We start from the raw sequence: 22,127 nt of genomic DNA, 5'->3' as shown, positions 1-22,127 counted from the left end.
ATAAAAAAGCCCTATAAAATATGTGAAATATTATTAATAAACATGTTTTTTTGCTCAAAGTCCACTCATAGACACGAATTTGTTTAACAGACGATGAAATCGGTGAGAACATAAAACTACAAATGTTAATGCATTGAGCCCGCCTTAATATATTTACAATTGACAGTGAATGAGCCATTAAGATGCGTAGATTTTTAGAACGAGATCCCTTTTCGCCAATCAGATAACATAAAAATATAAATCCCGCCTCAAAATAATACTTCGGTTGATTTCCTGGGACAAGTGCCGATGGACAGGAACAGCTGTTTGACAAATGACAGCTCATGCTCTGAATTCGTTTTAATTGCTATTTTTCTGTCGTTAGATAAACTATTTTAAAGCTGGATTTATTTCTGCAAGTACCGATAGCACAACATATATACTGTTGATGCTCTATTCATTTGAACAGGATATGAAAAAGGGAAGGAAACACCAGCAAGGAGCCCGGGTGAATGGGAATGGAAATGCACAGCAACATGGAGGTAAACTTAATCAATCAGTACTAAATCATTACCAAATTGCAGATAATCTACCCATATAGTACATGGTGAGAATAGTTGTACAGTTGTTAATTGAATAGATGCATAGCTTCTCATGTAACTAGCTCTGTATGAGTCCTCCCTCGGGCTGGCCAGCTGCCAGACATGCTACGTGGAACAACAAAGAAACGTGACCGTGGATTGACCCAGAGCAGAGCCTGGATGGGATTGATCCATATGAACCATCATTCTTAATGGCAATACAAAATGCACATTCTAGAATTCATAATCACTCATTCTTTATCAAAACATGTCAACCTGCAAAAAGTAAGTAGTTACTGAGTAGTTACTATCAAAGTAGTTACTGTCAGTAAAGTTGCAGTTGAAGCAAGGCAAGATTGCAATAGATTGGTGGGATACTATTGCTAACTATATGCACTACATTTTACATTAGTAACAGTAATAAGTGTGAAAAGCAAGCACTTTTAACTTCCATATTGAAATTAAATAGCGTTATGTTGAAGGAGTTGACTAACAAAAAGTGATTTCAACATACTAGCATTGACAAAGAGCCGTTGCTAGCAGTGGTACTCCAGAAATACTGGGGATGGCATCCAAGAAAACCGTGACCACAGTCAAGACCGTATTGCATGACATGTATGATCTCAATTCATATTTTCTGTTGTCAAACAGAGCATGAGTCATGGAAAAAGCTGAAGCTGGTGCAGATCCACCAGGCCCTGAACTGTGACCCTGTGGACATTGAGACCCTGCGGAGGGCGGCCGTCAGCGAGGGAGGCCTTCTTACAGATGAGATCAGGAGGAAAGTCTGGCCCAAGCTGCTCAGCGTCAATGTGTACAACTTGCCTGCTAAACCAAGTGAGTGAGATATTTACATGTGAGGAATATGGATGCCCATTATTGCAGTTGGCCATTGCCCTGAGACATGGCTGTAGAAACTATCCCTATGACGCCTTAGTAATCTACCGCCATGTGAGCCAAGTTGGACATTGCATTGTGTCAGCATGCATCTAGCTGTCTATAGTCTGTTGATGTATGTTAAATGAATATAGCCTACTATTAACTTCATTAACTTCAGGTGGCTTCTATCAACATTGACTCCTCCTTCGTCCTCAAAACTGTGCAATGTAAATACCCCACAGGCAACATTCAAGGCCTTTGGCAGTAGCACTGACGAATATTGTATGTTCAACTGAAACCAATGGTTGGGAGGGGGGTGGACACCAAGCAGATGTGTTTTGATTCCAGCCAAGGATATCCGAGAGAACCACAAGGACTTCAATCAGGTGCTCCTTGATGTCAGGAGGTCCATGAAACGTTTCCCAAGAGGTAACTCACTCACTGTGCCTGTCATAGAATACAATAGAATATAATACATTATATTAGGTTAGAGGTAACTCACTCACTGTGCCTGTCATAGAATACAATAGAATATAATACATTATATTAGATTAGAGGTAACTCACTCACTGTGCCTGTCATAGAATACAATAGAATATAATACATTATATTAGATTAGAGGCAACTCACTCACTGTGCCTGTCATAGAATACAATAGAATATAATACATTATATTAGATTAGAGGTAACTCACTCACTGTGCCTGTCATAGAATACAATAGAATATAATACATTATATTAGGTTAGAGGTAACTCACACACTGTGCCTGTCATAGAATACAATAGAATATAATACATTATATTAGGTTAGAGGTAACTCACTCACTGTGCCTGTCATATAATACAATAGAATATAATACATTATATTAGGTTAGAGGCAACTTACTCACTGTGCCTGTCATAGAATACAATAGAATATAATACATTATATTAGGTTAGAGGCAACTTACTCACTGTGCCTGTCATAGAATACAATAGAATATAATACATTATATTAGGTTAGAGGTAACTCACTCACTGTGCCTGTCATAGAATACAATAGAATATAATACATTATATTAGGTTAGAGGTAACTCACTCACTGTGCCTGTCATAGAATACAATAGAATATAATACATTATATTAGGTTAGAGGCAACTCACTCGCTGCCATTGAATAAAATAGAATGGAAGTTACTCACTCACTGTATGTGCATTTGATCTGATCAGGGGTCAGCTGATACTTCATGGTCTCCTCCAGACCAATGTTAGTTAACTCAGTGCCTTACTGGGGCGCAACTCAATACTGTTGTTCAGTGGCTTCCTTAAGCATTTCCTTATTTCCTTTTCTTCATCATGACCACTGATTGAAGGAGACTTGATTAATAAAACTAAAACCAATATGATGGAAACAGATTTCAATCCAGTCCTTGTGTATACCAGAGATGGGCTGCTTGTATCAGTGTCTAGTGTTCTTGAAGTTAATTAAATGATGAAAGCAAACTGTTGACAGGCATGGAGACACTGAGGTTGAGACAAGTATCTGAAGCTCTAGTGATTGCAGTTTGCTGCCTAGACGTTGGTTGTTAATATCTGGATTGAATCAAAGCGATAGAGTTTGCGCCTACCCCTTTTTTTCTGAAGTATTGAGATACAGCCATGTTTTATTCGCCTCTCCCCAGTCGGTATTGAGATACAGCCATGTTTTCTTTTCCTCTCCCCAGTCAGTATTGAGATACAGCCATGTTTTCTTTTCCTCTCCCCAGTCAGTATTGAGATACAGCCATGTTTTCTTTTCCTCTCCCCAGTCAGTATTGAGATACAGCCATGTTTTCTTTTCCTCTCCCCAGTCAGTATTGAGATACAGCCATGTTTTCTTTTCCTCTCCCCAGTCAGTATTGAGATACAGCCATGTTTTATTTTTCTCTCCCCAGGCATGCGTGTGGACGAGAGGCAGGTACTACAGGAACAGCTGATCGACATCATCCTGGTTGTCCTACAGAAGAACCCTGCGTTACACTACTACCAGGGTTACCATGACATCGTGGTCACCTTCCTACTGGTGGTTGGAGAGCGCATGGCCATTGCCATGGTGGAGACTCTTTCCAATCACCACCTCAGGTAGATATGAGGGTTATTGCTGTTGTTACTGATCTAGGATCAGATCTGGTCCCCACCTGCCCATACTGTATATAATCTTATACATTATGAGGGTTATGGCTGTTACTGATCTAGGATCGGATCTGGCCCCCCCTGACAATAATACAGTATACTGTTATTCATTATGAGGGTTATTGCTGTTGTTACTGATCTAGGATCAGGTCCCCCCCCTGCCCATATACAGTATAATGTTATTCATTATTAAAGGTAAATCTGATCCTATATTAGGACACTTACTATGAGACTCTTTATAAATAAATAACAGCCCAGGCCTGAGTTGAAATAGTATTTGAAATCTTTCAACTACTGTGAGATTTTGCTTGAGCCTGACTGCATTGCCAGATGGGTGGGCGTGGCAATTTTCTGACTATTCCATTGGTTTCATTGCGCCAGGCAAGCTCAATCAGACGCATGAAACATTATTTTATTTTTATTTGACAAGTATTGGAAAGATTTCAAAATAATATTGCGACCCTGTTCTCGTATTATACCCCTTGTTTTAACATTTTAACACAACAAAGATGGCTTCCCTTCTCTGTGTCCATCATGGCCACATGCTCCTGCAGGGATTTCATGGATCCTACCATGGACAGCACCAAGCACATACTGAACTACCTAATGCCAATACTGGAGCAAGTTGATCCACAGCTACATGAATTCATGCTGAGGTAATTCTTAGTTTTTTTTGTGTGGATTTGTTACAGAGTTAAAGACCCAATCCAGCCTCCCTAGCACCTCATAGTATCATCTGATTTACTAAACAAAAGGCACATCTCAGTAGGTGGTTCAGGTCATGAGTTACTGCCTTGCTTTGTTGTTGTCTTAGGTATCTCTTTATGTAGTGTTGTCTCTCTTGTCGTGATGTGTGTTTTGTCCTGTATTTATATTTAATTTATTTTTTAATTGTATTTTTAATCCCACCTCCCGTCCCTGCAGAAGGCCTTTTGCCTTTTGGTAGGCCGTCATTGTTAATAAGAATTTGTTCATAACTGACTTGCCTAGTTAAATAAAGGTTAAATAAATCAATACAAATACATAAATATCCACACATCAGAGGTTGGGTGAAACCTATCTGGTGTATGTGACAGTAAAATATATATATATATACCGGTCACAAGTTTTACAACACCTACTCTTTCAAGGGTTTTTCTTTATTTTTACTATTTTCTACATTGTAGAATAATAGTGAAGATGTCAAAACTATGAAATAACACGTATGGAATCATGTAGTAACCAAAAAAGTGTTAAACATATCAAAATATATTTTATATTTGAGATTCTTCAAAGTAACCACCCTTTGCCTGGATGACAGCTTTGCACACTCAGCTGCCTGTCACTGATCTTGGTGTTGGCAAAGCTTTGCACACTCAGCTGCCTGTCACTGATCTTGGTGTTGGCAAAGCTTTGCACACTCAGCTGCCTGTCACTGATCTTGGCGTTGGCAAAGCTTTGCACACTCAGCTGCCTGTCACTGATCTTGGCGTTGGCAAAGCTTTGCACACTCAGCTGCCTGTCACTGATCTTGCCGTTGGCAAAGCTTTGCACACTCAGCTGCCTGTCACTGATCTTGCCGTTGGCAAAGCTTTGCACACTCAGCTGCCTGTCACTGATCTTGGCGTTGGCAAAACTTTGCACACTCAGCTGCCTGTCACTGATCTTGGCGTGAATCAGGCCTTCATGGTTGAATTGCTGCAAAGAAACCACTACTAAAGGACACCAATTAGAAGAAAAGACTTGTTTGGGCCAAGAAACCTTTGCATTGGACATTAGACTGGTGGAAATTTGTCCTTTGCTCTGATGAGTCCAAATTGGAGATTTTTTCCATGTCTTTTCTGAGACGCTGTGTGGGTGAACGGATAATCTCCACATGTGTATTTCCCACCGTGAAGCATGGAGGAGGAGGTGTTATAATGTGATGGTGCTTTGCTGGTGACACTGTCTGTGATTTATTTAGAATTCAAGGCACACTTAACCAGCATGGCTACCACAGCATTCTGCAGCGATACGTCATCCCATCTGGTTTGTGCTTAGTGGGACTATCATTTATTTTTCAACAGAACAATGACCCAACACACCTCCAGGCTGTGTAAGGACTATTTTACCAAGAAGGAAAGTGATGGAGTGCTCTAGCAAATGACCTGGCCTCCACGACCCCCCTTACCTATACTACATTGAGATGGTTTGGAATGAGTCGGACCGCAGAGTGAAGGAAGAGCAGCCAACAAGTGCTCAGCATATATGGGAACTCCTTCAAGACTGTTGGAAAAGCATTCCAGGTGAAGCTGGTTGAAAGAATGCCAAGAGTGTGAAAAGCTGTCATCAAGGCAAAGTGTGGCTATTTAAGAATCTCAAATATAAAATATATTTTGATTTGTTTAACACTTTTTTTGGTTACTACAGGATTCCAAATGTGATATTTCATAGTTTTGATGTCTTCACTATTATTCTACAATGTAGAAAATAGTAAAAATGAAGAAAAACCCTTGAATGAATAGGTGTTCTAAAACTTTTGACTGTATATATATTTTTATTTATTTATTTAAAAAATGTGTGTATGTGTTTACTTGTGTCCTTTAGGGAAATTGTAAATCCAGTTTTCCAGATTTTTTGAGAAAAGATCAGATAGCAGGTTTGAATGGTATATGACAAGCTAGGCAAGGCTGCAAGGAATACGCCTTCACTTTGAAGTAATTCTACCAGTTTTCCCCAACTTCAAACTTGGATTCATGAGCTAAAGTTTTGACGTTTTTTTCAGTTGCTACCAGTGGAATGTATTTTGTTTTATTATGTGTTAAAGAACAATCTGTCAGATGTTTTACCTTATTGCCTTGTGAAAATATATTTTCTGTCAGCAAAATTTGTTTTTATATTTGCAGTTGCGACCTAATGATCGGCGCCCATATTCATGAAGGCTCTCAAAGTAGAATACTGATCTAGGATCAGTTCTCCCATGTTCATGTAATTGTATTCATTATTATCCAAAAAGCAAAACCTATCCTAGATCAGCATTCATACTCTGAGATGCTTTAAGATAATACCGGCCATGCTTCCCACTCTTCTATCCTGAAGGGGGCAGTAGAGTGCACATTTTGTCTTGGAAAGGCAGGTTGTCGCAGCCAGGATATTAATTACAATCGAGTCAAACTGAGAGAGATAGAAGTAATCAATAGGATAGAGTAAAATCAATCCGTCTCTACCTGCCTTGCCATCAGTGTGTGTAGTTATTATGAGACATCAGAACAGAGGGCTAGAGAATGAGAAAAGACTGGATTTCTTATTTATTTGATGTGTTTGTATAATTGATGGTCTGACAAGCACGTGTAGCACAGTGGGATTTAATTGGGAAGACTGAGTTAAGAACGGGCCCTGGTTTCCTGTCTCCACAGCTAGCTGTCAGCCAGTCAAAGGATTCCACCGCCTTCCCCTGTGCTGTCACTGTGTTCTGTCAATGTCACGTCTTTGATTGTCAACCATCTTAAGGTTTTTTCAGCGTCAATATGATTGTTGTGCTGGCAAGTCGCAATGAGCTGTGGTTGAGGACTTCTGTTTTCGCACGCTAGACATGTTTTTCATCCAGCTCAGAGGAAATGTAAAGGCGCCAGACAAGGATCAATGTTTTGACTCAAAACCTGAAGCTGTGTTTTTTTTTTTTAATGCTAGTCAAAGTGTGCCTGTAACCCTCTTAAAACCCCAGTGTGTGGTGTACTAACACACACTACCACAGTACTTGATATTGTCCTCATCTTATTTGTGTCCTGGGTGTTGTGTTGGATTTTTATGGGGTAACCTGTATCACATAAACCTCTAGTGTTGAGTTTTTCACTCACTCACTCACTCACTCACTCACTCACTCACTCACTCACTCACTCACTCACTCACTCACTCACTCCCCACTCCCTCTTTCTCTGTTGCGTGCAGAGCTTCCCCAGGCCCTGATAGAAAATAAAGTTATTTTTGATAGTGGCCCCTTGTAAAATGTAGAGAATAGGAGGATCTGGTGATAAATATTGAATATGAGTGCATCTTGGGACACGGGCTGGCGGGAGGGAGGTTTCTAGCCTACTGTCTCTGTTCTGGTCACTGTAGCCTAGCGTAGCGTAGGGCCACGAGCAGAAGGCTGCATCCCACATTGCACCCTAGATTGCACCCTATCTCCCTATATAGTGTACTACTTTTGACCAGAGCTCTATGGGTCCTGGTCAAAAGTACGGTAGGCTAGTGCCCTACCTAGAAAATAAGTTACTATTTGAGACAGAAGCCCACAGGTTTGGTGTGCTCTGTCTGGCCCTGCTGCCACTGCTTTTAGGCTACCCAAAGAAGTATTTGATGCTAGAACAGTTCTTTAGCCTAGTTTTTATAAGTAGGCATTACTTAATTTGAACTAAATGAAAGGTTTATAGAGGCAAGACATTTGACAACGTCATGATTGTTGCTGTTGTGGTTTCCATCCTAAATGTTAAGTTGGCTATAAGGCTGCTTATGGATGTTAGACACAGGGGATTTAAATGAGCCGCACTCAACAATGAGTTCTCCTGCCAAGCCCAGAAATAACCATTTGGAAAAGGATCGTTCCACGCCAGCAGAATGTTTTTGGGGGGTATCTCCGATTTGTTCTGGCAATTTTCACATAATAAACTTCATTGAGAGGGAAGGATGTTTTGAAATGCTTTTTACATTTTGTATCACCAACCATTTCTGAGAGAAATCTGATGAAAGCAGACATTTTAAGCCTTTTTTTAGATGTGTTATGTAAGACCCTATGATCTGTGAACCGTACATGATGAACCGTACATCTTGCTGTCATTATCCTCCTTATAGTGTGCCATACAATATGGAGTATGTCTAGATTCTGAAATAAAACATATCACACATTTATTCAACATTACAAATATATCTAACCTTTTTGTGTGTGAATTCGTTCATTTTAAGACATTAAAACGTAAAAAGCATGAAGTTCCTATGTGCGAATTGCCAGAACAATCTGAGATACCAAAATATTTTTCATCTCCCGCTGGCGTGCAATCACCCCAGAGCCATTTTTGGCTCCTAAAATAGAGCTGCATTAAGAAGTGCAGTCCAAAGGGCTTCTGTAGTGAACCATGCCTAATGCCTTGCCTTTAGGACTGGGCTCTCTGTAGTCTATAATTACATCATCAGTGTGTGACCGTTCCCTCACAGAAGCTGGCATCGGTGCGTCTCAAATGGCACCCTATTTCCATGGAAACCATTTCCTATATAGTGCTACTTTTGACCAGAGCCTTTGTTTCATTTACACATTTCACTAAGTCATCCATCCCCACTTTGGAGGCAAATACAGGATAAGTGCTGGGCTGCCCCCCCCACTCCCCAGCAGGAGGAGGAGATTGGATTTTTCTGTGCATCAACCAGTGGAGGCTGCTGAGGGGAGGACAACTCATAATAATGGCTGGAACAGAACATATGTGATGGCATCAAACACATGGAAAGTAATCAATACCATTCCAGTAATTCCACTCCAGCCATTAACCACGAACCCATCATCCCCAACCTCCTGTGACATCAGCTAGTGAGACTTCCAACTGGTGTTTTTTAATTAGCCAGTGTACAAATTAGCTGTCGATGTTGCTTTTCATAATGAGAGGTTGAGCGATGTTGTTGATGTTTATTCACTCTTGTAAAGTGTATTGAGACTCTGTGACGATGCACTTTTGAATTCGCTTGACTTGTTCACATGGCCTAGGCTGGTCTGGCATTCGAAGCTGCTGCCTCCGGGAAATATCACTGCAGCATGGGTTGGAATTCAGCCCACTGCTATTTCAGCACACTCTCTCCTCCATCTTTCCTCTACCTTTGACTACACTACATGACCACACTACATGACCAAAAAAGTATGTGGACACCTGCTCCTCAAACATCTAATTCCAAAGTCATGGGCATTAATATGGAGTTGGACCCTCCTTTTGCTGCTATAACAGCCTCCACTCTTCTGGGAAGGCTTTCCACTAGATGTTGGAACATTGCTGCAGGGATGGGGTTGAGGTCAGGGCTCTGCAGCCCAGTGAAGTTCTTCCACACTGATCTCGACAAGCCATTTCTGTGTATGGACCTCGCTTTGTTAACAGGGCAATGTCATGCTGAAACAGGAAAGGGCCTTCCCCAAACTGTTGGCACAATGTTGGAAGCACATAATCATCTAGAATGTCATTGTATGCTGTAGAACTAAGAGGCTCAAACCATGAAAAACAGCCCCAGACCATTAATCCTCCTCCACCAAACTTTACAGTCGGCACTATGCATTGGGGCAGATAGTGTTCTCCTGGCATCCGCCAAACACAGATTTGTCCGTCGGACTGCCAGATGGTGAAGTATGATGCATCACTCCAGAGAATGTGTTTCCGCTCCAGAGTCCAATGGCAGCGAGCTTTACATCACTCCAGCCGACGCTTGGCATTGCGCATGGTGATCTTAGGCTTGTGTGCGGCTGCTCGGCCATGGAAACCCATTTCAGGAAGCTCCCGACGAACAGTTCTTGTGCTGACGTTGCTTCCAGAGGTAGTTTGGAACTTGGTAGTGAGTGTTGCAACCAAGGACAGACGTTTTTTACGTGCTACACGCTTCAGCACTGGGTTAGACGGTTCCACTTTACAATGACAGCCCTTACAATTGACTGGGGTAGCTCTAGCAGGGCAGAAATTTGACGAACTGACTTGTTGGAAAGGTGGCACCCTATGACGGTGCCACGTTGAAAGTTCTTCAGTAAGGCCATTCTACTGCCAATGTTTGTCTATGGAGATTGCATGACTGGGTGCTCGATTTTATACACCAGTCAGCAATGGGTGCGGCTGAAATAGCCAAATCCACTAATTTGAAGGGGTGTCCACGTATGTTTGTGTGTATGTATAGCGTACCTCTGGCCTGTCACATTATCAAAAAATGTATAACTGTATAACTGCCTCATGTGTTTTGCTGCAGGGCCGAGGTGGGCACCATCTTTGCTCTGAGCTGGCTCATCACATGGTACGGCCACGTCCTGTCTGAGTTCCGTCACGTTCTCAGGCTCTATGACTTCTTCCTGGCTTCACACCCCCTGATGGCCATCTACTTCGCTGCCGTGGTAAGAACCACCATTTTAACTGTGACCTTTGTTTTATAGTAATAGAATACTATAGAATGGATATGTTGTTGTGCATTTTTGTGAGGAATGGACATGTTTCTTCTACCTTACTCTGTACCTGCACCTGTGTGCTTCCAAGTTGTCTGCTGAACATATTTTTGGGGCCGTGTGTATTTTCTGTAAGTGACTATACCATGCACAAAATACTATCTGAGGTGAATTCGAAGATGCACTCTTATTTACACTGAGTATACAAAACATTGAGTTGCACCCCCCTTTGTCCTCTGAACAGCCTCAATTCGTCAGGGCATGGACTCTACAAAGCGTTTCACAGGGATGCTGGCCCATGTTGTGTCAAGTTGGCTAGATGTTGTTTGGATGGTGGATCATTTTTGATACACATGGGAAACTGTTGTGTGTGAAAAACCCAACAGCTTTGCAGTTCTTGACACACTCCAACCGGTGTGCCTGGCACCTACTACCATACCCTGTTCAAAGGCACGTAATTTGTCTTGCCCATTCACCCTCAATGCTTAAAAATCCTTCTTTAACCTGTCTCATCCCCTTCATCTATACTGATTTGAAGTGGATTTAACAAGTGACATCTGTAAGGGATAATCTCTTTCACATGGATACACCTGGTGAGTCTGTCATGGAAAGAGCAGGTGTTCTTAATGTTTTGTCCTGTCAGTGTATAGGACAGTGGTCACTAATGGATAAAAAATAAAATAAAAATAGTCCACACACGCTCTCATTATATGGTATTGAGGAAGTGATATCTCGCCAAACTTCAAATGTGTCTTTCTCGCTCTGCGCTTTGTAAATGGAGTTGTTTTATGGCTACATGTCAGCAGCAAAAGCAAACACGTTTTTCAAAAAGAAAAGGCAAGGATTTATCTTTTTACACACACACTCACTCATACACACTCACACTCACTCACTCACTCACTCACTCACTCACTCACTCACTCACTCACTCACTCACTCACACACTCACACACACTCTCACACACTCACACACACTCTCACACACTCTCACACACTCACACACACACACTCACTCACACACACTCACACACACACACTCACACACACACACACACACACACACACACACACACACACACACACACACACACACACACACACACACACACACACACACACACACACACACACACACACACACACACACACACACACACACACACACACACACACACACACACACACAAGCAAGCACAGGAATCCAGGGCACTTTGTTGTAGCTAGACCAGTTAATTAAACAACTGTAATGAACTCACCAGAGGTTTGGTGTGGAGGACTAGTTGTGTTTGTGCCAGATTGCTTTAAATGGCCCCTTTCTTCTCCTTCCATAAGCCTATCCCCTGCTAGATATTGGAGCTGCATGCAAACCAAAGGGGCCTGAGGCCTTTTGAAGTCGGGATACAAAGCAGTCAGGAAATGTTGTTCGTCCTGCCTCCTCATGTTACTAGGCACAGTAGTTCGTCCTGACTCCTCAGGTTACTAGGCACAGTAGTTCGTCCTGACTCCTCAGGTTACTAGGCACAGTAGTTCGTCCTACCTCCTCATGTTACTAGGCACAGTAGTTCGTCCTGACTCCTCAGGTTACTAGGCACGGTAGTTCGTCCTGCCTCCTCAGGTTACTAGGCACGGTAGTTCGTCCTGCCTCCTCAGGTTACTAGGCACAGTAGTTCGTCCTGCCTCCTCATGTTACTAGGCACAGTAGTTCGTCCTGCCTCCTCATGTTACTAGGCACAGTAGTTTGTCCTGCCTCCTCAGGTTACTAGGCACAGTAGTTCGTCCTGCCTCCTCATGTTACTAGGCACAGTAGTTTGTCCTGCCTCCTCAGGTTACTAGGCACAGTAGTTCGTCCTGACTCCTCAGGTTACTAGGCACAGTAGTTCGTCCTGCCTCCTCATGTTACTAGGCACGGTAGTTCGTCCTGCCTCCTCATGTTACTAGGCACGGTAGTTTGTCCTACCTCCTCAGGTTACTAGGCACAGTAGTTTGTCCTGACTCCTCATGTTACTAGGCACGGTAGTTTGTCCTACCTCCTGAGGTTACTAGGCACAGTAGTTTGTCCTGCCTCCTCATGTTACTAGGCACAGTAGTTCGTCCTGCCTCCTCATGTTACTAGGCACGGTAGTTTGTCCTGCCTCCTCAGGTTACTAGGCACAGTAGTTCGTCCTGCCTCCTCAGGTTACTAGGCACAGTAGTTTGTCCTGCCTCCTCAGGTTACTAGGCACAGTAGTTCGTCCTGCCTCCTCATGTTACTAGGCACAGTAGTTCGTCCTGCCTCCTCAGGTTACTAGGTACGGGGGGGGGGGGCTTAACCCTTTGACTTTGTGCCCGGCCAAAACCCAAAATCATTACTCACCGCACATCTCCCGGATCAGAACACAGTCTGGTGTATAAGTCTGATGTACATGGTAGACGTTGATCTACTATTAATGTTGATTTGAAACGTATTAATTGGGTTTTAACAGAATGTAGCTAGACGAATTGTCACCACTCTCTACTGATTGGTTGAATCGGACAGAGCATGCTAATATTCTGTCTCCTTTGTAGATCGTCCTGCACAGGGAGAAGGAGGTGAAGCAAACCGAGTGTGACATGGCCATGGTGCACCAACTCCTGTCTAAGATCCCCCAGGACCTGCCCTACGAGGAGCTCATCACCCAGGCCCACTGCCTCTTTACCCGCTACCCGCCCTCCCTGCTGGCCAAGCGTGCTGCTCTGCAGTCCCGCAATAGGTGGGTGTGTCAGGGTCTCTCTCTATAACTTACAGTACAGGGGAGGAGACTGCTTCTACCAACTAGTAGTCCAGTGTTATGACTACTGTTGTCAGGATCTATGATCTAAAGAACAGAGCAGAGGCTACATCCGGCTTAGGAATTAATGGAGATGTGGATCCTGCCAGTCACTTGGTAACGGAGGAGACATTACTTGGAACCAAATGTAGCAGTCAGATTGAGCTTGTAGACGGTGGAAAATGAACTGCAGTGTAGACCCAGCAGGGGATTCCATCCAACCTGCAGACTTGTGGATGTCTGTCTGCTGCAACCGATGGGGTTTTACTGTTCAGGCCTGGTGTGGATCCTCTAGACCCCTCAAATTCAGGTCTGGACCTCAAAGCTGACTAGTGGTGGCTGTTCCGTTGTCTGGGGGTAGAAGCTATTGGCCAGTCTGTCAGTTTTAGCCATGATGCTCCTATACTTCCGCGTCTGAGGGATGGGAGAACAGGCCGTGGCTGAGGTCCTTGATGATCTTCTTGGCCTTCCTTTGACACTTGGTGTTGTAGGTGGCCTGGAGGGCAGGCAGTGTGCTCCCAATAGTGTGTTGGGCTGAACGTACCACACTCTAGACTTACAATATTTACATATCCAACAATCATGTTTTAGTCTGAACTGGCCTGAAACATGGGGAACGTGCGGGGAGATCCCCTGTGTAGTATTCGCAGTAGATCTAACTGACTGCGAGTAGAGTAGAGCTCTCTGTGGTTTTTCCACATGTCCAGCAGGTGGTGTTGTTGAGCACAAAGTCCCCCAGCCCACACCACAGACTATTCTCCTCATGATGCTGGAGCTGATCCTCTTCCTCCTTAGTGTCTTTTGTGATGTGACTGATGTTCAGGCCTGTCTGCATCCCAGTCCTTTGTATGCTAACGTTATGTGTCAGTCTGTGAGATTGAGCCTGTAGATCCCTGCACGTTTCTCCTTTTCCCCCCACAGGTAGGTTGCTAGTCTCACTTTTATGATGGTATCAACACCAGCGGGAGCTAATGAATACCTTTAGCATGCCCGCAAGAGCAATGTTGTTCTCCCTCTATTCATGTGTCCCTGGTGGACAGAAATGTCTTCTAAACAGTGTTTTGGATCCAGTGACAGCAATGTGGTTGACTTTAGATCTGACAGGCAGCGAGAGAGAAAACCTGCCTCTTGTCAGAAAAGGTTGTGGAGAAGGATGGGAGGGTTAGTTGTCTGGGTTTGGGATGTATTCTCTTCTTTTTTCAACGTCGCACTCGTCACACCACAGAGAGAGAAGGGTGGGTGGGTGGGGGGGTGTGGGGGGCTTGTGCAGATGCCAGCTATCCAATAAATAAGCCTAGTCCCTAGGTAATTATGGGGCTGTCTTATTTAGCATGAAAACCCCCATCTCCATCAGGGGGGGGGGGGAGTGGGGGAGTGGGTAATTTGGGAAGGCTGCGTTGTGTGGTACATGCCCCAATATTGTTCTTGGGGCGGAGATTAAATTAGTAGCTTTCACCGCACTCCAACCCCTGGTTTCTGGCTCTATTTGTCTGACTGACTTTACAATGGGCCGCAATGGGGAGGATGTGGCTGCAATGGGGAGGCTGTGGTTGCAATGGGGAGGCTGTGGTTGCAATGGGGAGGCTGTGGTTGCAATGGGGAGGATGTGGTTAGAATGGGGTGGATGTGGTTAGAATGGGGTGGATGTGGTTAGAATGGGCTGCAACGGGGAGGATGTGGTTAGAATAGGCTGCAATGGGGAGGATGTGGTTTCAATGGTGAGGATGTGGTTAGAATGGGCTGCAATGGGAGGATGTGGTTAGAATGGGCTGCAATGGGGTGGATGTGGTTAGAATAGGCTGCAATAGAATAGGCTACAATGGGGAGGATGTGGTTAGAATAGGTTGCAATGGGGTGGATGTGGTTAGAATGGGCTGCAATGGGGTGGATGTGGTTAGAATGGGCTGCAATGGGGAGGATGTGGTTTCAATGGGGAGGATGTGGTTAGAATGGGCTGCAATGGGGAGGATGTGGTTTCAATGGGGAGGATGTGGTTAGAATGGGCTACAATGGGGAGGATGTGGTTAGAATAGGCTGCAATGGGAGGATGTGGTTAGAATGGGCTGCAATGGGGAGGATGTGGTTTCAATGGGGAGGATGTGGTTAGAATGGGCTGCAATGGGGAGGATGTGGTTAGAATGGGGAGGATGTGGTTAGAATGGGCTGCGATGGGGAGGATGTGGTTGCAATGGTCTACAATGGGGAGGATGTGGTTAGAATGGGCTGCAATGGGGAGGATGTGGTTAGAATGGGGAGGATGTGGTTGCAATGGGCTGCAATGGGGAGGATGTGGTTAGAATGGGGAGGATGTGGTTAGAATGGTCTGCGATGGGGAGGATGTGGTTAGAATAGGCTGCAATGGGAGGATGTGGTTAGAATGGGGAGGATGTGGTTAGAATGGGCTACAATGGGGAGGATGTGGTTAGAATAGGCTGCAATGGGAGGATGTGGTTAGAATAGGCTGCAATTGGGAGGATGTGGTTAGAATGGGCTGCAATGGGGAGGATGTGGTTAGAATAGGCTGCAATGGGGTGGATATGGTTAGAATGGGGAGGATGTGGTTAGAATAGGCTGCAATGGGGTGGATATGGTTAGAATGGGGAGGATGTGGTTAGAATAGGCTGCAATGGGGAGGATGTGGTTAGAATGGGGAGGATGTGGTTAGAATGGTCTGCAAGGGGGGAGGATGTGGTTGCAATGGGCTGCAATGGGGAGGATGTGGTTGCAAGGGGGATGATGTGGTTAGAATGGGCTGCGATGGGGAGGATGTGATTAGATTGGGCTGCTATGGGGAGGATGTGGTTAGAATGGGCTGCAATGGGGAGGATATATTTAGAATGGGCTACAATGGGGAGGATGAGGTTAGAATGGGCTGCGATGGGGAGGATGTGGTTAGAATGGTCTGCAAGGGGGGAGGATGTGGTTAGAATGGTCTGCAAGGGGGGAGGATGTGGTTAGAATGTGATGAAATTGGGAGGATGTGGTTAGAATGGGCTGCAATGGGGAGGATGTGGTTAGAATGGGCTGCAATGGGGAGGATGTGGTTAGAATGGTCTGCGATGGGGAGGATGTGGTTGCAATGGGCTGCAATGGGGAGGATGTGGTTAGAATGGGCTGCAATGGGGAGGATGTGGTTAGAATGGGCTGCAATGGGGAGGATGTGGTTGCAAGGGGGATGATGTGGTTAGAATGGGCTGCGATGGGGAGGATGTGGTTAGAATGGGCTGCAATGGGGAGGATATATTTAGAATGGGCTACAATGGGGAGGATGATGTTAGAATGGGCTGCGATGGGGAGGATGTGGTTAGAATGGTCTGCAAGGGGGGAGGATGTGGTTAGAATGGTCTGCAAGGGGGGAGGATGTGGTTAGAATGTGATGAAATTGGGAGGATGTGGTTAGAATGGGCTGCAATGGGGAGGATGTGGTTAGAATAGGCTGCGATGGGGAGGATGTGATTAGATTGGGCTGCTATGGGGAGGATGTGGTTAGAATGGGCTGCAATGGGGAGGATGTGGTTAGAATAGGCTGCGATGGGGAGGATGTGGTTAGAATGGGCTGCGATGGGGAGGATGTGGTTAGAATGGGCTGCGATGGGGAGGATGTGATTAGATTGGGCTGCTATGGGGATGATGTGGTTAGAATGGGCTGCGATGGGGAGGATGTGATTAGATTGGGCTGCTATGGGGAGGATGTGGTTAGAATGGGCTGCAATGGGGAGGATGTGGTGATGTAGAGTTCTTCCTCAATAGCTTTTTTCAGGCCTCTTCAGTGACAATTTTCTGATGATTAAGAAACATTGTGATTTATCACAATCAAATCAACAGAATTTAGCCTACCACTTCTTTCCTGCAGAAGCTGCCAGCTGTACCCCACCCAGTGCATCAGCTCCTCCAGCAGCAGTTGGTTGGTTGGCTGTTTGGTTGAGGGGCCTCCCCTCACGGCCTTCTGGATTTACTGTGAGAAGCGGCTGGCCCAGCAGGACTGTGATGTAGCCGGCTTGGCCTCCACTGAGGCTGCACTGGGGGACAGTGATATCACCTCCGGCACATCTCTGAGCCAGGCGGTGGGGGGTTGAGGAGGGGATGGAGTGGGGGCTGGCACGGCAGTGGTTCCTGCGCAGCGACAGCGAGCATGCTGGGAAGCACAGAGGCGTTGGAAACGGATTAGCCAGTTAGACCTTGTGCACAATCACCTCTGACAGAGCTCCCTCCAACGAAAAGCGAACAATTACCGCTGCATTCATTTTTCCTTCCTCTCTCTCATACTCAGTCTAAAAATGTGGGTTTCATACGCAAAGGCAACGTATGATTGTAAACAAGTCTGTGTGTTAACATCTTGAAGGTCATGACGTTGTGTGATATGATGCTGATTTTTTTTGTGTGTTTGGTTATGAGTGTTTACCATACCAATTCACAGGTGACCGTGACATCTACATACCCCCTACCTCCCTCCTTCACTTTCCCTCTCCGTAGTCCGTATCCTTCCACCAGCGCTGCAGTCATCCCTCGGTCCGTATCCTTCCACCAGCGCTGCAGTCATCCCTCGGTCCGTATCCTTCCACCAGCGCTGCAGTCATCCCTCGGTCCGTATCCTTCCACCAGCGCTACAGTCATGCCTCGGTCCGTATCCTTCCACCAGCGCTACAGTCATTCCTCTCCGGGTGTAAATGACATTGCTGACAAGAGGCCTTGAGTGACAGCCGGATACAAATGTCTGCCTGACAGGCAATGTAGTGACACTGCCAGTGCCACGCTCTCTGGATGGCTGGTTTCTGGTTGCTTCCTTCCTGTAGTAAGGTCAGGCAGTCAGTCAGTCAGCAGGCAACAGGTAACATCGGGTAGAGAGAGGAGGCGACATCTGGAAGACAGGGTCACAATCATTAATTCAAACAATGTTTTGCAAAGGAAAATGAGCATTACTTATTGGACATTTCAGGTAGAATTCTCCCTGTTTCAGTCCGTTTCCTTCCGTTTTAGTGTCTAATGAATTTGACCTAGCAGAGCTCGGAAGACTGAGAGTGGGCTGTGTGGGTCTCCTATTCGAGACTTGGCATTAGCTCTGTTAAGGAAGGTCATGTCTGTGTTTGTTTAACTTTGACCCAATGTAGAGTAACATATGACCTCGTGTCCCCTCCCCTTGCTCAGTAGTAGAGTGGTGAATGACATGACGTGTGAGGTCAAGTGTTAGAACTAGTGACCCACTTATTCTGTGTATAGGGGGGAGGGCAAAGGAAAGCGGTAGAGAGGGACTCAAAAGTAAAGAGGGAGAGCGCGAGCAGGGGGGTTGTGTTGCGTCACACTGCACGGCTGAGAGAGCAGCTCCCGGTGGCACCACGACAAACAGAACAGGGCCTGTCGGTGACGACTCAACCACACTGAACATCCTCTGCTTCTTCTGGGTCACGAGGACAGCTGCATGCCGACTCACCCGTCTGACCTCTCTTGTGTCCCTACTTTACTTCGGCCTAGGGAATAGGGTGCCATTTGGGACGCATCGCTGGTGTAGTAATGCTAAACATGAATTAAAACATGAATACACAACTATTGCGGCACAGGAACACTGGCTACAGTGTGCCACGGTCACAGAGAATGACAGATGGGCACAGGATGGAAGGCTCACAAGGCCAATAGCCAAATTCATTTTGAAATGGCCCTCTATCCCTGAAATGACAACATACTTCATTTCTAAGTTAAGACACCAGCAAAGCCACCTCTACCTGACAAAATATTTCCCCCAACTCCCTCAAGGTTTAGAATGAGCTGCTTTGATCACAGTCATCAGCTCACTATCCTGTCAGCTGTATTCAAAGACTCAGTGTCACGGTCATTGACGAGGTCCTAGTCCCTTTCAACAGGAGGAGAAATGAGAGGAGAGAACATGGGCTAAGCCAGCCACTGACTGCACAGTACACCGTCACTGTCACTGTCATACAGAGAGTGTATTCCAAATGACACCCTATTCCCTATTTAGTGCACTACTTTTGACCAGGGCACATAGAGCTCTGGTCAATAGTGGTGCACTATATAGGGAATAGGGTGTCATTTGGAACGCCGTAGGAGAGGAGTAAGTGATATGAGTCACTGGTGTACCACTACAGTATGTACACTACAGGAGGTTCATCAGAACAACCTGGCCCTCTGGGGTGTTAAGCTGTTTAAAGTGAAAGTTTAAAAGTTAATTGCTCTGCTGTTACCTGTCAGCTATTTTCATCCTGGGAGCAGTAGCAAATTATACTAATGAGAGAGAGAGAGAGATTGGAGAAAGGGACACTCTAAAAGCCCTCTTTAAAAGAGGAGAGTGAAAGACTTAGACATTGAGCCCCTCAGCCCAGGCATGAACGCTCAGGGTACCATTTTCCCAAAGGCGCTTTTCTGCCATTAACCGCCCTGTTTTTTGTGTGTTTTTTTGCCAGGTTCATAATCAGGAAAAAAGGCATTTGCATTTGGTATTGCAGTGCCATGTTTACTATTACTTCCAGAGGGATGATAATGAAATGGAAGTGAATATTTTATGATTTTTTAATGATGTTTTTCTCCGAACTGTTGAGGAAAATGTGTGTTGCTGTGGTCTTACCCATCAGCACTAGCTGGTGCTTCTGGTGTTGTGTTGCTAATGTAATTGAGAAAAAGCTGTAGCCATATGAAGTGTCTTTGTTAAGGCCATAGGGCACTGTTCCCCCCCCCCCCTTCCCTTCCTCCTTCTTTTCCCTCCCTCCCTCCCTCCCTCCCTCCCTCCCTCCCTCCCTCCCTCCCTCCCTCCCTTCCTCCCTCCCTCCCTCCCTCCCTCCCTCCCTCCCTCCCTCCCTCCCTCCCTTCCTCCCTTCTTTTCCCCCTCCCTCCCTCCCTTCTTTCCTCCCTCCCTCCCTCCCCTCTTCCCTCCCTCCCTCCCTCCCTCCCTCCCTCCCCTCCCTCCCTCCCTCCCTCCCTCCCTCCCTCCCTCCCTTCTTTCCCTCCCTCCCTCCCTCCCTTCTTTTCCCCCTCCCTCCCCTCTTCCCTCCCTCCCTCCCTCCCCTCTTCCCTCCCTCCCTCCCTCCCCCCCTCTTCCCTCCCTCTCTCCCTCCCTCCCTCTCTCCCTCCCTCCCTCCCTCCCTCCCTCTCTCCCTCCCTCCCATATGGTGTTTACTTTTTTTCATCTGTGTCTTTCCCTTTGGTCTTTCTTATTGACGTATATATTTGTCTACCGTTTCAGCATTCTTGTAAGCCATAACTAACTCGTAAGCCATAACTAACTCGTAAGCCATAACTAACTCGTAAGCCATAACTAACTCGTAAGCCATAACTAACTCGTAAGCCATAACTAACTCGGCAGAGATGAATAACTGTTATGAGAAAGTGTTTCAGACAGTATCTACTTCTGTCTGTTTCCAGCATCACCATCAACTGTTTCAAGGCTTTCCAGGCGGCCACTCAGCAGCAGCGGCCAGACTCGGTCCTACGTCGGCAGCTCCTCCAAGGCCGGGCCCGAGGCCTCGGAGGCCCAGACTCCCAGCTGGTCCTGTCCAGGGACACGCAGCCCAACCAGGCTGCCAACCAGCTCGTCAAGATGGCCGTGTGGGGCATCTCGGCCACCTTGGGGGCGGCTGCTCTGGCTGTGGCCCAGACCGCCCTGGACTGGGCTCCTGACTTCTTCATGCAGCTCTTCTGATGGATGTCCTGCAGCCTGCTGTTAAGGAGCAGGGGGGAGAACGGGGAAACTCTAAACTCCTCCGCTTAATGAGTAGGGGGAATGTTAAGCTAGGGAAAGGAGGGAGGGAGGAGCTAGTGCCGAACAGGTTGTGTCACTCACACATATGTAGACCACCAGCTGAGGAGAGCGGGCGAGGGGGGCGGAGGGGGGGTTGGCACCTCAAAAAACCTTGTGTGCCAAAATGAGTTCCATTTCAAACAAAGGGGAGAAAAAAAGCATTTATTTATTCAGTAGTGTTTTTATTTATGTATTTTACTTGTGCTAATATTGGGGAATGAAAGGTAGCCAGTAGATGAGTTTTTGTAATGATAAGCATTTTTGAGTGCCAGCCTGTGTGCCGTCAGCAAGTATGTCTGGAGAGGAAAACGCACCGGTAGCTAATTCACAGCAGCAGGCACACAAATTATTAAAAATACGTTTTTTTCCCCCTGCTGAATGCCTTGGGTTGTGAGCGACGGGAGCAGTTCATTAGGGGGTTATTTAGAGAGGTTGACTCTACAGAGAGAGAGACAGAGAACTACATTTCAGCTTTAAAATGCCACTTTAAAGTAACTGGGTTCACTTAGTCCATGGTGAATGAGGATGTATGCAGTACATATAACACTCAAACCCTACCCGGAGTTGGATACTGCACTTTAAAAGGGAGGCTGCATCCCAAATGGCTCCCTATTCCCTTTTCTAGTGCACTACTTTTGACCAGGGCTGGGCTCTGGTAAAACGTAGTTGTATGTATGTATGTATGTATGTATGTATGTATGTATGTATGTATGTATGTATGTATGTATGTATGTATGTATGTATGTATGTATGTATGTATGTATGTATGTATGTATGTATGTATGTATGTATGTATGTATGTATGTATGTATGTATGTATGTATGTATGTATGTACACATATATTTGTGTGTGTGTGTGTGTGTGTGTGTGTGTGTGTG

The 22,127-nt window shown here is 45.5% G+C and overlaps 1 protein-coding gene across 3 annotated transcripts; it reads left to right on the top strand.

Annotated features, from left to right (window-relative positions):
* The first annotated feature begins 275 nt into the window (after window positions 1-275).
* LOC124013028 (TBC1 domain family member 20-like) lies at window positions 276-21,946 on the top strand. Of its 3 annotated transcripts, none has more exons than XM_046327136.1 (8): window positions 276-521; window positions 1,212-1,397; window positions 1,788-1,868; window positions 3,352-3,538; window positions 4,144-4,245; window positions 10,529-10,670; window positions 13,263-13,447; window positions 20,873-21,946. In XM_046327136.1, exons 1-8 carry the CDS (start codon window positions 428-430, stop codon window positions 21,147-21,149), a joined length of 1,254 nt encoding a protein of 417 aa, XP_046183092.1. In that variant the 5' UTR covers window positions 276-427; the 3' UTR covers window positions 21,150-21,946. The 3 variants fall into 3 exon arrangements, with proteins under 3 accessions (XP_046183092.1, XP_046183094.1, XP_046183093.1); XM_046327138.1 differs by lacking the exon at window positions 20,873-21,946 and adding an exon at window positions 17,978-20,212; XM_046327137.1 differs by lacking the exon at window positions 20,873-21,946 and adding an exon at window positions 17,358-17,970.
* The last annotated feature ends 181 nt before the right edge of the window (window positions 21,947-22,127 follow it).

Source organism: Oncorhynchus gorbuscha, linkage group LG24 (genome assembly GCF_021184085.1).
Source record: "Oncorhynchus gorbuscha isolate QuinsamMale2020 ecotype Even-year linkage group LG24, OgorEven_v1.0, whole genome shotgun sequence".
Lineage (NCBI taxonomy): Eukaryota > Metazoa > Chordata > Actinopteri > Salmoniformes > Salmonidae > Oncorhynchus > Oncorhynchus gorbuscha.
Note: the sequence above shows the minus strand (reverse complement) of the source record. Positions and strands in the feature narration are given on the sequence as shown.

Coding starts and splice junctions, on each gene's coding strand:
- LOC124013028 (XM_046327136.1), top strand. CDS start 428: ATGCTCTATTCATTTGAACAGGATATGAAAAAGGGAAGGAAACACCAG. Junction 1,398..1,787: donor CAACTTGCCTGCTAAACCAA/GTGAGTGAGATA, acceptor TTTTGATTCCAG/CCAAGGATATCCGAGAGAAC. Junction 3,539..4,143: donor CTTTCCAATCACCACCTCAG/GTAGATATGAGG, acceptor ATGCTCCTGCAG/GGATTTCATGGATCCTACCA.